The 13,928-nt window shown below is 42.5% G+C and overlaps 1 protein-coding gene across 1 annotated transcript in view; it reads right to left on the reverse strand.

The window, feature by feature from the left end:
* Nucleotides 1-2,328: 2,328 nt before the first annotated feature.
* The window catches only part of LOC141094209 (uncharacterized), a 32,118-nt gene continuing 20,518 nt past the window's right edge, over nucleotides 2,329-13,928 (reverse strand). The window contains exon 8 of the mRNA XM_073580001.1: nucleotides 2,329-5,391. Coding sequence (XP_073436102.1) covers nucleotides 3,377-5,391 — 2,015 coding nt within the window. The 3' untranslated portion in view covers nucleotides 2,329-3,376. The remainder of the gene's footprint in view (nucleotides 5,392-13,928) is intronic.

The raw sequence follows: 13,928 nt of genomic DNA on the forward strand, positions 1-13,928 counted from the left end.
AACTAACTTCAGAACTGAACTCCTCTCGCCTGACCTCCCGTCAGACTGACCTACTATCCTCAACTTTCCCTCTTTTATACTAACTCCACCCACCTCCCAGCACATCTCGTGTTATGAAGGGTTCCACGAAGGGTGCTCTGCTACCCCCAGCCTGAAGCTGCTAGGCGGACCTACTGAACTATCCTGTGTGTGGGATGCAGGTGTTGGAGTGTGGAAATGAGTTCCCAACCTACCTAGTTGGTGGGGCACTACACCTTAGGAGAAGGTGCAGTACCTCTGTGGTGACTGAGCCTCAGGGACGCCACACACCAATCATAAACCCAGGCATCGGGTGCTTAGATGACAGGTGCCTGATGATGCTAGTGGTGGTTAGGCTCTTAATGGTTAGGTCTCAGAAAACTCTTTAAAAAAGTCCTAGACAGGGGAACTCCTAACACTTTGATGGGGAAATTCACGAGTGTGGGTACTCTACAGAACAATTGCATGCCATCTCCCTCTGGTCACCCCAATGCCTCTGCCTGTTTCAGTGCGGTCAATCTATCCCCCTCAGGGCTTCTGGCCTTGATGTACATTCCACCCTGGGTCACTGACTTCGTCATCCACCACCTTGTTTTCCACCACTGCATCTTGGTCCTCCTGACTTGGTAACTTAACAACCTGACTTGTCATCAACTGTGTCTCATCATCTTCCTCCATAGACAAAATGTGGGTGCTATAAGTTTTGTGCATCATTAAAAGGAATGTCCTCTTGTCATCTTGGAATATGCAGGTTGAGAGGCCACAATCAAGAATCTGTGTTGTAAAGAGCTTCTCGGAGTGTCCTAGTGTGGGATCACTAATCTCCCGGGACTCAAAATGGAAGGAGAATCAGCATGCTAGAAGCATTAACTGCTATCCAACCGACCACCTATTCGCACTGTTCTGGCTTCAGAAGTGGAGTACATTACCTTCCTGCAAAGTGGGACAGGAACCTATGTGATGTGGATGGGCGCGATTCTTGTGCTTCAGCAACAGGCGTAGTCACATCTGTCCCACGTCCTCGGCATCTGGCATCTACATGCAAAATCATTGGCACCTCCACTTTCCTGTTCCTTACCTCACCCGCTACAAATTTTCTAATTGCTAAATCTCTGGAAACAAAGTTTATTTTTGATTAAAAAAAAAGTTGGTCAGCAGTTAAAGTGTTTTTATTTTTTTTTTAAGTTTAATATCAACATAATGTAAATGTAACACAAAGCACACAAAAGTGTATGGATGACAAATTGAATCCAGAAAAATTTCTCAATGCTTATTTGTAGTGTTATATACCACTGAAATGCACCACAAAGCACATAATAATCTATGGATAACACAATAGTCTTTCACACCCTCAAAAAAAGAATGTGGTCAACTGTTTCTGCTATATATTTTTGCAACGGACTGCAAAGCACAAAGCCCTGCCTAGAGACTGTATTTAGCCACTTCCTCTGCTCATGCAACTGTCCCTCACTAGGCTAAATGCAGAATGTATCTGATACAAACAACAAAGCAGAAGATTAGCCCTTACAAGGACTATTAATATGATGGTTCAGCTTCAGCACCAGTATCAACACTACTGGACTCAGATGTTATACTGTGCACACACAGACCTGTACAGCCACTCTATTCCTCCAATAAAAACTGTCCCTGATCTATGCAAAGGAGTCAGTGTACTCAGCATTGATTATATAGTACGGCCAGACGGTCACAGTAATGTCGTTACAGAAATGGCTATGGCATTACAGTGATTGGCAGGCAATCCCCTGCATGTTTATTGGCTGTGTAACAGACACCAAACATGCGGAGTGGGGATTCGAACTTCAAATCCGAGCAACAGCTAATGCTCAATGAGTATTTCTAAGTACCCAGATACTAAAAAAAAATCGAGTATCACTGAGCACGTTCACTCATCCCTAGTAATTACACTCTCATTTAATTATACAACTTTCTTATGTTTCTGTACAGTTTGTCAACAACATATAACATATGATAACTCCCCATCTGAGTTATTTTTGATGGTCAACAAAATATGATTCTCTAGTAATTTAGTTTTCACAATCTAGGTATGATAATGATTTCTCTCTGTGTGGGATTTTTGATGTTTAAAGGGGTTATCCATTACTTGAATAACCCATTCTCACTGAAATGGAAAAGATTTATCCAGCTTCTACTCTACAATTCCAAGACATGTTTAAAATTATGAATTCTTTATTTTTTCAAAGTTAAAATATATATTTTTTTCTTTCTTGGTTGAAACATTGTCAAACTATCCCGTACATGTGAATACAGGACTAAGAAGAGATCCCAAGATAAATAAAAACAATTTTATTACATGCTTTTTAAAAATACACAACAAACATAAAAAAGCAAAAAATGCCGTATATGGGGACGCAAGAGCACACCTGTGTGATAATCCTAGTAGGGCTGATAACAACAGTCCAGAAATATAAACATATGTCCAGGGAATAAAATAATATTCTTATGTAGACATGCAATTATCCTCATAACATATAGAAGTCAAAGAACAGTATCCAACAAATGCTGATATACAGCTGACGAGGAACAGATAATAATAGCAAATCACTAAGCATGAAAATTACCCTGTAACATGTAAATATAATAACCCATAACTGACAGAAGTAATCAGAAAAATTTCTTAATCACATGGATGGCATAGCCTATATATTACCCAAGTGCATGGTAACACATAAATAAGGTCACAAGCGGGGAGAAACAGTCCTTAAATATCCCAAATAGAACTACATCAATGATAAATAATATAGCAAAATGCCTGTGTTAGGACATAATTGCCCTAAGTGCCATCAGTTCTTATTTGGACACATGTTGACTTGGTTGAAACATGTAGGAAAAAATGCATCTAAAAATTATTGGGAACATAGGGAAAAGACTAATAGAATACCAAATGCGTTTCATAAGCAATTGCATTCTTAAACTTAGTTCACTTCACTTTTGGACATATCAAACAATAAGAGTAAGTCAGAGAGCAGCCACAGCCTTGGCTTCCTGTTGATGTTTTATACATCCGAAGGCAGGAACAGTGAAGCCAGTGCTGATTCGACGCTGGGCTTGTGTTCTGTAACAACCTCACATGAGCCCCAGGAACGTGAGAGCCAAGACCATTTGAACAGTGCTGGAATGGAAAATGAGTATGAGTGTTTTATTTGAAAAAGGACAAACATGAGGAATGAAAAGGTGTTGTCCTAGTAATGGACAACCCCTTTAAAAAATACAATTTTTGGTTAAAACATTTCCATAATTCTGAACATGTAAAAGACTTCTCCCCTTTGTGACTTCTCTGATGTTAAAGAGTTGATTTTAGTGTAAAACATTTCCTACATTATGAAGATGAAAAAGACTTCTCACCTGTGTGGGTTCTCTGGTGTGTAACCAAAGCTAATTTCCGATTAAAACATTTCCCACATTCTAGACAGGAAAAAGGCCTCTCCCCTGTGTGGGTTCTCTTGTGCGTAACCAAAGCTGATGTCTGTGTAAAACATTTCCCACATTCTGAACAGGAAAAAGGTTTCTCCCCCTGTGTGTGGTATCTTTGGTGTGTAACAAGACTGTATTTCTTTTTAAAACATTTCCCACATTCTGAACATGAAAAGGGCTTTTCCTCTGTGTGGGTTCTCTGGTGCGTAACCCAAGCCGATCTCTGATTAAAACATTTCCCACATTCTGAACAGGAAAAGGGCTTCTCCCCTGTGTGAATTCTCTGGTGGCTAGCCAAAGCTGATTTCTCGATAAAACATTTCCCACATTCTGAACAGGAAAACGGCTCCTCCCCTGTGTGGGTTCTCTGGTGCTTAACCAAACCTGATTTCAGATTAAAACATTTCCCACATTCTGAACAGGAAAAAGGCTTCTCCCCTCTGTGGGTTCTCTGGTGCTTAACCAAAGCTGATTTCTCAATAAAACATTTCCCACATTCTGAACATGAAAAACCCTTCTCCCCTGTGTGGGTTCTTTGGTGTACAACAAGATTCCATTTCTTGTTAAAACATTTCCCACATTCTAGACAAGAAAAAGGCTTCTCCCCTGTGTGGGTTCTCTGGTGCGTAACCAAAGCTGATGTCTGTGTAAAACATTTCCCACATTCTGAACAGGAAAAAGGTTTCTCTCCTGTGTGGGTTCTTTGGTGTATAACAAGCTTGCATTTCTCTTTAAAACACTTCCCACATTCTGAACAGGAAAAAGGTTTCTCCCCTGTGTGGTATCTTTGGTGTGTAACAAGACTGTATTTCTTTTTAAAACATTTCCCACATGCTGAACATGAAAAGGGCTTTTCCTCTGTGTGGGTTCTCTGGTGCGTAACCCAAGCTGATCTCTGATTAAAACATTTCCCACATTCTGAACAGGAAAAAGGCTTCTCCCCTGTGTGAATTCTCTGGTGGCTAACCAAAGCTGATTTCTCGATAAAACATTTCCCACATTCTGAACATGAAAACGGCTTCTCCCCTGTGTGGGTTCTCTGGTGCTTAACCAAACCTGATTTCAGATTAAAACATTTCCCACATTCTGAACAGGAAAAAGGCTTCTCCCCTCTGTGGGTTCTCTGGTGCTTAACCAAAGCTGATTTCTCAATAAAACATTTCCCACATTCTGAACATGAAAAACCCTTCTCCCCTGTGTGGGTTCTTTGGTGTATAACAAGATTCCATTTCTTGTTAAAACATTTCCCACATTCTGAACATGAAAAAGGTTTCTCCCCTGTGTGGATTCTTTGGTGTACAACAAGTTTGTCTTTCTGATTAAAACATTTCCCACATTCGGAACAGGAAAAAGGCCTCTCCCCTGTGTGGGTTCTCTGGTGCTTAACCAAAACTGATTTCTCATTAAAACATTTTCCACATTCTGGACAGGGAAAAGGCCTCTCCCCCGTGTGGGTTCTCTGATGAGTAACCAAAGCCAATTTACGATTAAAACATTTCCCACATTCTGAACAGGAAAAAAGCTTCTTCCATGTGTGACTTCCTTGGTGTCTACCAAGATGTGATTTGTGTTTAAAACATTTCCCACACTTGGAACAAGAAAATCTTTTCTCCACTGTGTGAATTTTTTGATGTTTAAGAAAAGACTTTTCGATGGGAAAATGGTTTCCATATTCTGAACATGAACATGGCTTCTTTGATTTAAGAGTATTTCCGTTTTTAAAGCTTATTTTTTGACTCTGATTTTCCTTAGTTGTCGCCAATGAATCAGAAGACAGGACCTGTTCCAAAGGATCAGATGAGAGATCTGGTATATCTGGAGTAAAGGCATTAACTTCAATTGTATCCAGTGGGATCTCAAAATCATCCGATTTAAAAACTGAAGATGTCAGCTGCTCCCCTGATCTCCTGGTGCAGTAATCTGCCAAGATATAAACCAATTATTATTTTTGAATAAAATCTTTGAATATAATTTACCATTTCTACTTAAACTGTCTGTAAGAATGGCAAGTTATATAAAAATATTGAATTTTTCACCAAGACAATGACAGCTCACAGTCTAATAGAAAATCTCATAGGATGAACCAGTGGAGCGTGATGTTCAACTGGTTGTTCATTTTGCCTCCCAAATATGGAATAGAAAGCCACAAAGAAACATTATGTTGATGAACATAACACCAATAAAAACTTCTATTCATCTTACGAAAAACAAGTCCCCACTCAGGTCCATCATCTGTCAGTGGAAAAACAAAGGTTTCCACATTACTAGTGGCTCAAAGGCACTTGAAAAGTAATATGGCTTCCATAAACCAATCCAGCAATAACCACTCTCATAACGTCAAATCTCCCCCTCACTTCTGAGCCTTTCAGTGTGCACAAACCACATGTATTTGGCATTACTATAGTGAGAAGAACCTACTTAATTTGTGGTGTGTGTCTCCTGGAGCACAATCAGGACACTATGTGTTGGGTAATGAAATGGCATATTTTTCTCCCACAGCCACTGTGTGCTAATTTCCAGAAAGTGCTTGGAGACTCAAAAATAGTCACTATTGAAGAACCTTGAAGAGGGACCGCGTCCCTCCAAATGTGTCGTTCAGCATTGACCCACGCCACTATCCGTCCAGCATAGCAGCCAGCTACGTGACGTCACGCCCCCAGCTTTCTGCAGTTTGCTAGCGGCAGTGCTTCGGCCGGAGCCCACCGCGAACTTCTGCCTTTCACGCCCCTGCACCTTATTCCCTGCATGCTATACTACCGTCAGCTATTAGCGGTACAGGGGGAACGCACGCCTTGGTGTTACATGGTGGTCTATTGTCTGCTAACAGAACGCAGCATTCTATTCAGCATCTACTTACAAGTAGGTGCCCAACTTATCGCTACCTATCATTAGCGGTAAGCCATCAGTATTTAGTGTATCACCACAGTACAATTATTTTAGCACTGTTATCAGGTTCTTTTGAGTACAAGCGCAGTGAATTTTCTTCCAGCATTTGTTTGTTCGCACTTTATTTAGCAGGTTTTGCACAGCGCCTGTTCTCACTTGCAGCTACTCTAGCGTTTTTTCTTACAGTGGAGCGCCAGTGTGTATTATATATTTTATAATTCCCCAAAACAAAAATGTACCTCTACCACTTTGGCTATGTACACACGTAGCGTTTTTGATGCATTTTTCAACTTTAATATTGCTTTCAACCAATTCAAATGCATTCACTGGGAAATGTCATTTAAACATTTAACAACCTTAGCTGGCCATGTGGTGTGTGACACATCATCAGACACATCCTGTTTATGAAGGCGGGACTCTGAAAGTCACAAAGCCTATTTTTATGGGGCCATCATGTGGCATTACTATTCTTAAAGGGCCATCAGCCGGCTATGCTTTGTTGTTCCCATTATTAAAAAGTGGGTCTCCTGTACTGTTATTGCCTATGCAGCGAGTGGCTGGGCTGCCAAAAATTAGGACACACCCCAAAACTCCTTTGACAAGACATAAAGGAGGGCCACATGAAAAAGTGTTCCCATTAAAGAAAGTGGATCACCTATAGTGTTTACCTATCATTGAATGCAAGGCCCACCCTGCCCCAAAGTGACACGTTCCTCAATAACCCTTTCAACAACATACTGGATAGGCAGCTGAAAGCATTGTTCCCATTCTTAGTAATTTGGTACTCCTATACTGTTTGCCTATGCAATGAATGCAAGGCCTGCCCTGCCCCAAAGAAACACGCACCCCAATACCCCTTTGACGAGACTTGGAGGAGGGCCTCATAAAAAATGTTCCCATTATAAAGGAGCGGGTCTCCTATACTTGTAATGCCCATACAGTAAGTGTATGGGCTGACAAACATTTCCCCCTGGGGGGTACACATCAACCTACTGTGTAAATATTTTTTCTACGGACGTCAAAAACACCTCTTTACACAATAACTTGGCTGTTACATCACAGACCACAGTCACCATGGTGATCTAGTGGTGGTGGATGATGAGGAGAAGGAGAACACCAAATAGGCACAATCAGGAAGCGCATAGAATCATAGAATCGTAGAGTTGGAAGGGACCTCCTGGGCCATCTGGTCCAACCCCCTGCTCAAAGCAGGATTCGCTAAATCATCCCAGTCAAATGTCTGTCCAGCCTCTGTTTGAAGACTTCCATTGAAGGAGAACTCACCACTTCTCGTGGCAGCTTGTTCCACTCATTGATCACTCTAACTGTCAAAAAGTTTTTTCTAATATCTGATCTGTGTCTCCTCCCATTCAGTTTCATCCCATTGCTTCTAGTCTTTCCTTGTGCAAATGAGAATAAAGTTGATCCTTCTACAATGTGACAGCCCTTTAGATATTTGTAGACAGCTATTAAGTCTCCTCTCAGTCTTCTCTTTTGCAAACTAAACATTTCCAAATCCTGCAACCTTTCCTCATAAGATAGGGTTTGCAGACCGGTCACCATTCTGGTCGCTCTTTTCTGAACTTGCTCCAGTTTGTTGATGTCTTTTTTAAAATGTGGTGCCCAAAACTGGACACAATATTCCAGATGAGGTCTGACCAAAGAGGAGTAGAGGGAAATAATGACTTCACGTGATCTAGACTGTATGCTTCTGTTAATACATCCTAGAATTGCATTTGCCTATTTTGCTGCTGCATCACACTGTTGACTCATATTCAGTCTGTGAGCTATTCGTATACCCAAGTCTTTTTCACATGTGCTGTTGCTTAGCCCTATTCCTCCCATTCTGTATATGCTTTTTTCATTTTTATTGCCCAGATGTAGTACTTTGCATTTTTCCCTGTTAAAAACCATTCTGTTAGTTGCTGCCAACGTCTCCAGTTTATTTATCTTTTTGAATCCTCTCTCTCTTCTCTAGTATTAGCTATCCCTCCTAGCTTTGTGTCATCAGCAAATTTAATCAGTTTACCCTCAATTCCTTCATCTAAATCATTGATACAGATGTTGAACAATACAGGTCCCAGGACAGAGCCTTGTGGTACCCCACTTGAGACATTCTTCCAACTGGATGTGCAGCCATTTACGACCACTCTTTGGGTCCGATCACTAAGCCAGTTATGAATCCACCTAACATTTGCCTAGTCCATTCCATACTTAGTCCTTTTTTCAATAAGGATTGTATGAGATACTTTGTCAAATGTGTGGGTGTGAAGAGGTGCATGGGAATACACCTCCCAAAAAAAAGAAACTGTATTGGAGGTTATGTTTCGCTGTTATCATTCGGTGGTGTTGAGAAGTCTGGCCCAATCCAGCCCTTGTTCATTTTTATGAGTCAGCCTGTCAGCATTGTTCGTTGACAGGCGAATGCGCTTATCAGATAAAATTCCACCAGCGACACTAAAAACCCGCTCTGACAGAACGCTATCAGCAGGGCAAGCCAGGACCTCCAAGGCATAGAGAGCCAGTTCATGCCACATGTCCAGCTTGGATACCCAATAATTATAAGGCACAGAGGAATCCCGAAGGATGTTTGTACGGTCAGAAAGGTACTCCCTCAGCATCTTCCAAAACTTTGCACTCCTTGTGAGAGTACCCCATGCCTCAAGGCCAGTGCGATGGGAGGGTCAGAGAAAACTCTCGCAGAACTTTGACAGTGTTCTCCTGCCTCTGCTGGATTGGAGTTGTGAATGAGGGACATAGGAATAGCTACAATTGAAGTGGGGGTATATACAATATGTGCAAAATGCTTATAATATATACACTGCTCAAAAAATAAAGAGAGAAAGGCCTTTTGGGGTTATCAGTAGAGTCTTTAAAAAAAAACACAAAACAAAAAAACACAGACTCGGGAAGACCTAACTGTTGTGAGTTCATTTTTCCCTTCACCGTTGAGGTCTGATGAACTCCCTCCTCTGGTGAAGGAAGGTAGTGAGGCTGATTACCAAACACCTGGGCAGCTAGATGATGACTGGGTGGCTGGAATTGAGGACTGGATATAAGGCAGCCGACGCCCTTCTGCCTTGCTGGTGATCCTGCTGGATTCTTGGAGACCAGTCTGATTCCTGTGTCTCAAAGCTAAGTTTTTCTGCTCTGCTTTGTACTCTTCAGTTTTGTTTTTGTTTTGCCTTGTTTTTTGGGAGTTCCGCCATCCCCGGCCGGGGGTGAGCTGAATTCCATTTTTGTCTCTGATCTGTTGATCTTTTGCTCTGTCTTCAGAATATACCTGAGTACTGATATAGTCTTTTGAAGCCTAGCGACTTCAGGGCCTGTTTTTCCTATCAGTCGGTTGGCTCATTTTGATAGGGTTTTTGCGGATGGCAGACAGCAGCTTTCCTATCCTGTCCCATTTAGTTAGCTTGGGCCCCATCATTTGCTCAACCTATCTTTCTATCTGTGTTAGTGTTTTCATCTTGCTTCACCGTCATTATATGTTGGGGGCTGCCTATTGCTTTGGGGTCTGCTCTGGGGCAGTTTAGTTTTTCCCCTTTCTGTCTTTAGGCTATGTAGTTCTCCGGCTGTGATCGAGGGGTCTAGGGCACCGTAGGAACACCCCACGGCTACTGCTAGTTGTTGTGGATAGGTTCAGGGGTCTGCAATCCGATAGCTGCCAACCTCTCTAGTTTTTCTGGACTTAGCTAGTACTTTGTTTTTTCCTCCTTCGGTGACTCATCATAACAGAATCACCAGCCATACCGCAGATCCTAGGGTACTCAATAGCAGGAGAGAATTGTAAAAAAATAAATAAATTAAAAAAAAAGTGTGTCAGAATTTTTTTTTTTTTTTTGCATACTTTTTCCTCTATATCTCTGAGGCCGTAGGGGGAATTTTCTCTCAATGGAGATGAAGCAATTGTCTGATCGTGTGGAGCAGCTCGCTGCTGAAGTACGGGGAATTTCCGCCTATCTTGCTCATTCACATGCTGCTGAACCAAAGATTCCTACTCCTGATGTGTTTTTTGGGGATCGGTCTAAATTCTTGAATTTCAAGAATAAATGTAAATTATTTTTTGCCTTGAAGCCTAACTCATCGGGGAACTCCGCGCAGCAGGTTAAAATTGTCATCTCTTTGCTGTGCGGCGATCCCCAGGGTTGGGCGTTTTCTATGAAACCTGATGATCCTATTCTGAATAATGTGGATGCATTTTTTCAAGCCTTGGGGTTGTTGTATGATGAACCTAATGCTATTGATCAGGCTGAAAAGACCCTGTTGGCATTAAGCCAGGGTCGGGATTAGGCAGAGTTGTACTGTCAAAATTTCCGAAAGTGGGCGGTCCTTACCTGGAATGATGGTGCCTTGGCAGCCCTCTTTCGGAAGGGTTTGTCAGAGACTGTAAAAGATACTATGGTGGGATTTCCTGTTCCCTCTGGTCTTGACGATTCTATGTCATTAGCCATTCAGGTGGATCGGCGTTTACGTGAACGCAAAACTACACGAGAGATGTTGCCACCTGTTGAACAAATGTCTGAACCTATGCAATGTGACAGAGTTTTATCTAGGGTGCAACGTCAGGAGTTCAGAAGGCGTAATAAGCTGTGTTTTTTTTGTGGAGATGCCTCGCATATTATTTCTGTCTGCCCTAAACGAGAGAAACGTTGTGCACACACGTTTTCTGTGGGTGGTGTTCAACCTAAGTTTCTTCTGGCAATTACTCTGATCTGCTCCCTGTCCACATTTTCCGCCAAGGCTTTTGTGGATTCGGGAACAGTTCTGAACCTGATGGACTTGGATTTTGCTAAACGTTGTGGATTTCCTATGACACCTCTGCGGACGCCTATCCCTTTGAGGGGTATTGATGCTACTCCTTTGGCGAAGAATAAACCTCAGTTTTGGACCCAGGTGGTAATGCGGGTCGCCCCAGACCATCAAGAAAATTGCAGATTTTTGGTGTTGCACAATTTGCATGATACCATTGTTCTGGGGTTTCCCTGGTTGCAAATCCATAATCCAGTTCTGGATTGGAAATCTTTGTCTGTGGTGAGTTGGGGTTGTCGGTGTGCCCTTAGTGATGCTCCTGTTTTCTCCACCTCTCCCCAGTCACATGATGTTCCTGACTATTTGGCTGACTTTTATGATGTATTTAGTGAGAATGAGTCTGCGTCTTTGCCTCCTCATAGGAGTTATGACTGTGCAATAGAGCTGAACCCAGGGTGTAAATTCCCCAAGGGTCAGCTTTTCAATTTATCTGTACCCGAGCACGAGGCTATGCGATCCTATATTAAGGAGTCGTTGGGGAAAGGTTATATTAGACCATCCTCTTCACCCTTAGGTGCTGGTTTTTTTTTCATGGCTAAAAAGGATGGTTCATTAAGGACTTGTATTGACTATCGTGCCCTCAACAAAATTACTGTTAAATATCAGTATCCGTTACTCCTGATTTCTGATATATTCTCCAGAGTTAAAGGTGCTTGCTGGTTTACCAAGCTTGACCTCAGGGGGGCGTATAATCTTATTCGCATTAAGCATGGGGATGAATGGAAGACGGCGTTTAATACTCTGGAGGGACATTTTGAGTACCTGGTGATGCCTTTTGGGCTCACTAATGCCCCTTCTGTCTTCCAGTGCTTCATGAAGGATATATTCCGAGACTTTGTGGATAAATTTTTGATTATCTATCTGGATGATATTTTGATCTTCTCCAAGAATTGGGACTCTCATGTGGAACATGTTCGGACTGTGTTCCGGATTTTGAGGGAGAATTCCCTGTATGTCAAGGGATCGAAATGCCTTTTTGGGGTACAGAGGATTTCATTTTTGGGATTTATTTTGTCTCCGTCAACTATTGAAATGGACCCAGCCAAGGTACAGGCCATTTATGATTGGGTTCAGCCTACTTCTTTGAAGGCGCTCCAGAAGTTTTTGGGTTTTGCTAATTTTTATCGGAAATTTATAGCTAATTTTTCTGGTATTGCCAAGCCATTGACTGATTTGACTAGGAAGGGTGCTGATGTGCTGAATTGGTCTCCGGAGGCTGTTTCTTCCTTTCAGGAGCTGAAGCGAAGATTCACTTCTGCTCCGGTTTTGCGGCAACCTGATATCTCACTCCCATTTCAGGTGGAGGTGGACGCTTCTGAGATTGGTGCAGGAGCGGTGTTGTCCCAAAAAGATCCTGTGACATCTAAAATGAATCCTTGTGCTTTCTTTTCACGAAAGTTCTCCCCATCCGAACGTAACTATGATGTGGGGAATCGGGAACTGTTGGCCATGAAATGGGCATTTGAGGAGTGGAGACATTGATTGGAGGGAGCCAAACACCAAGTCGTGGTCCTTACCGACGACAAGAATTTGATTTACCTGGAGTCGGCCAAGCGCTTGATTCCTAGACAGGCTAGGTGGGCCTTGTTTTTCACACGTTTTGATTTTGTGGTCTCTTTTCTTCCGGGCACTAAGAATGTCAAGGCAGACGCCCTCTCTAGGAGTTTCCTTGCTGATTCTCCTGTTGTGACTAAGCCTGCTGCCATCTTAGGCGAGGGGGTAGTTCTTTTTGCCATCTCCTCCGATTTGAGACGTGCTCTGGAAGAGTTTCAGGAGGACAAACCTGAGCGTTGTCCCAGTGGAAAGTTGTATGTTCCTGACCAGTGGAGGAAGAGAGTGATGTCTGAAGTTCATTGCTCTGCATTGGCTGGTCAACCAGGTATTTTTGGTACTAGAGATTTGGTGAGTCGGTCTTTTTGGTGGCCCGCCTTGTCTCATGATGTCAGGAATTTTGTGCAGTCCTGTGGGACTTGCTCCCGGTCTAAACCTTGTTCTCGCTCTAGTGGCTTGTTGATGCCTTTGCCAGTGCCCAGGAGGCCATGGACCCATATTTCAATGGATTTTATCTCTGATATGCCTGTCTCTCAGAGAATGACTGTTATTTGGGTGATTTGTGATAGATTCTCTAAGATGGTCCATCTTGTACCACTCCCTAAGTTGCCATCTTCCTCTGAGTTGGTGCCCTTGTTTTTGCTACAGGTGGTTCGCTTTCACGGGATTCCTAATTACATTGTATCTGACAGAGGAGTTCAGTTTGTGTCTAGATTTTGGAGGAATTTCTGTTCCAAGCTGGGAATTCAGATGTCCTTCTCTGCGTTTCACCCTCAGACCAATGGGCAGACGGAGAGAACAAACCAGACTTTGGAGTCGTATTTGAGATGTTTTATTTCTGCCGATCAGGATGATTGGGTTTCAATTTTGCCCTTAGCCGAATTTGCTTTAAATAATAGAGCTAGTTCTGCCACTTTGATGTCACCTTTTTTTTGTAACTTTGGGTTTCACCCTCGATTTTCTTCAGGGCAGGTGGAGCCTTCTGCCTGCCCAGGTGTTGACACTGTGGTGGAGAGAATGCACCAGATCTGGGACCAAGTAGTGGATAAGTTGTCTCTCTCCCAGGAAAAGGACCAGCGGTTTTCCAACCGGCGTAGGACCGTTGGTCCCCAGTTTAAGGTGGGTGATATGGTTTGGTTGTCATCAAAAAGTATCGCTATGAAGGTGGCTTCTCCTAAGTTTAAGCCTAGGTTTATTGGACCTTACAA

Source organism: Dendrobates tinctorius, unplaced genomic scaffold (assembly GCF_039654945.1).
Source record: "Dendrobates tinctorius isolate UK_male_01 unplaced genomic scaffold, ASM3965494v1 ptg000063l, whole genome shotgun sequence".
Taxonomy (NCBI): domain Eukaryota; kingdom Metazoa; phylum Chordata; class Amphibia; order Anura; family Dendrobatidae; genus Dendrobates; species Dendrobates tinctorius.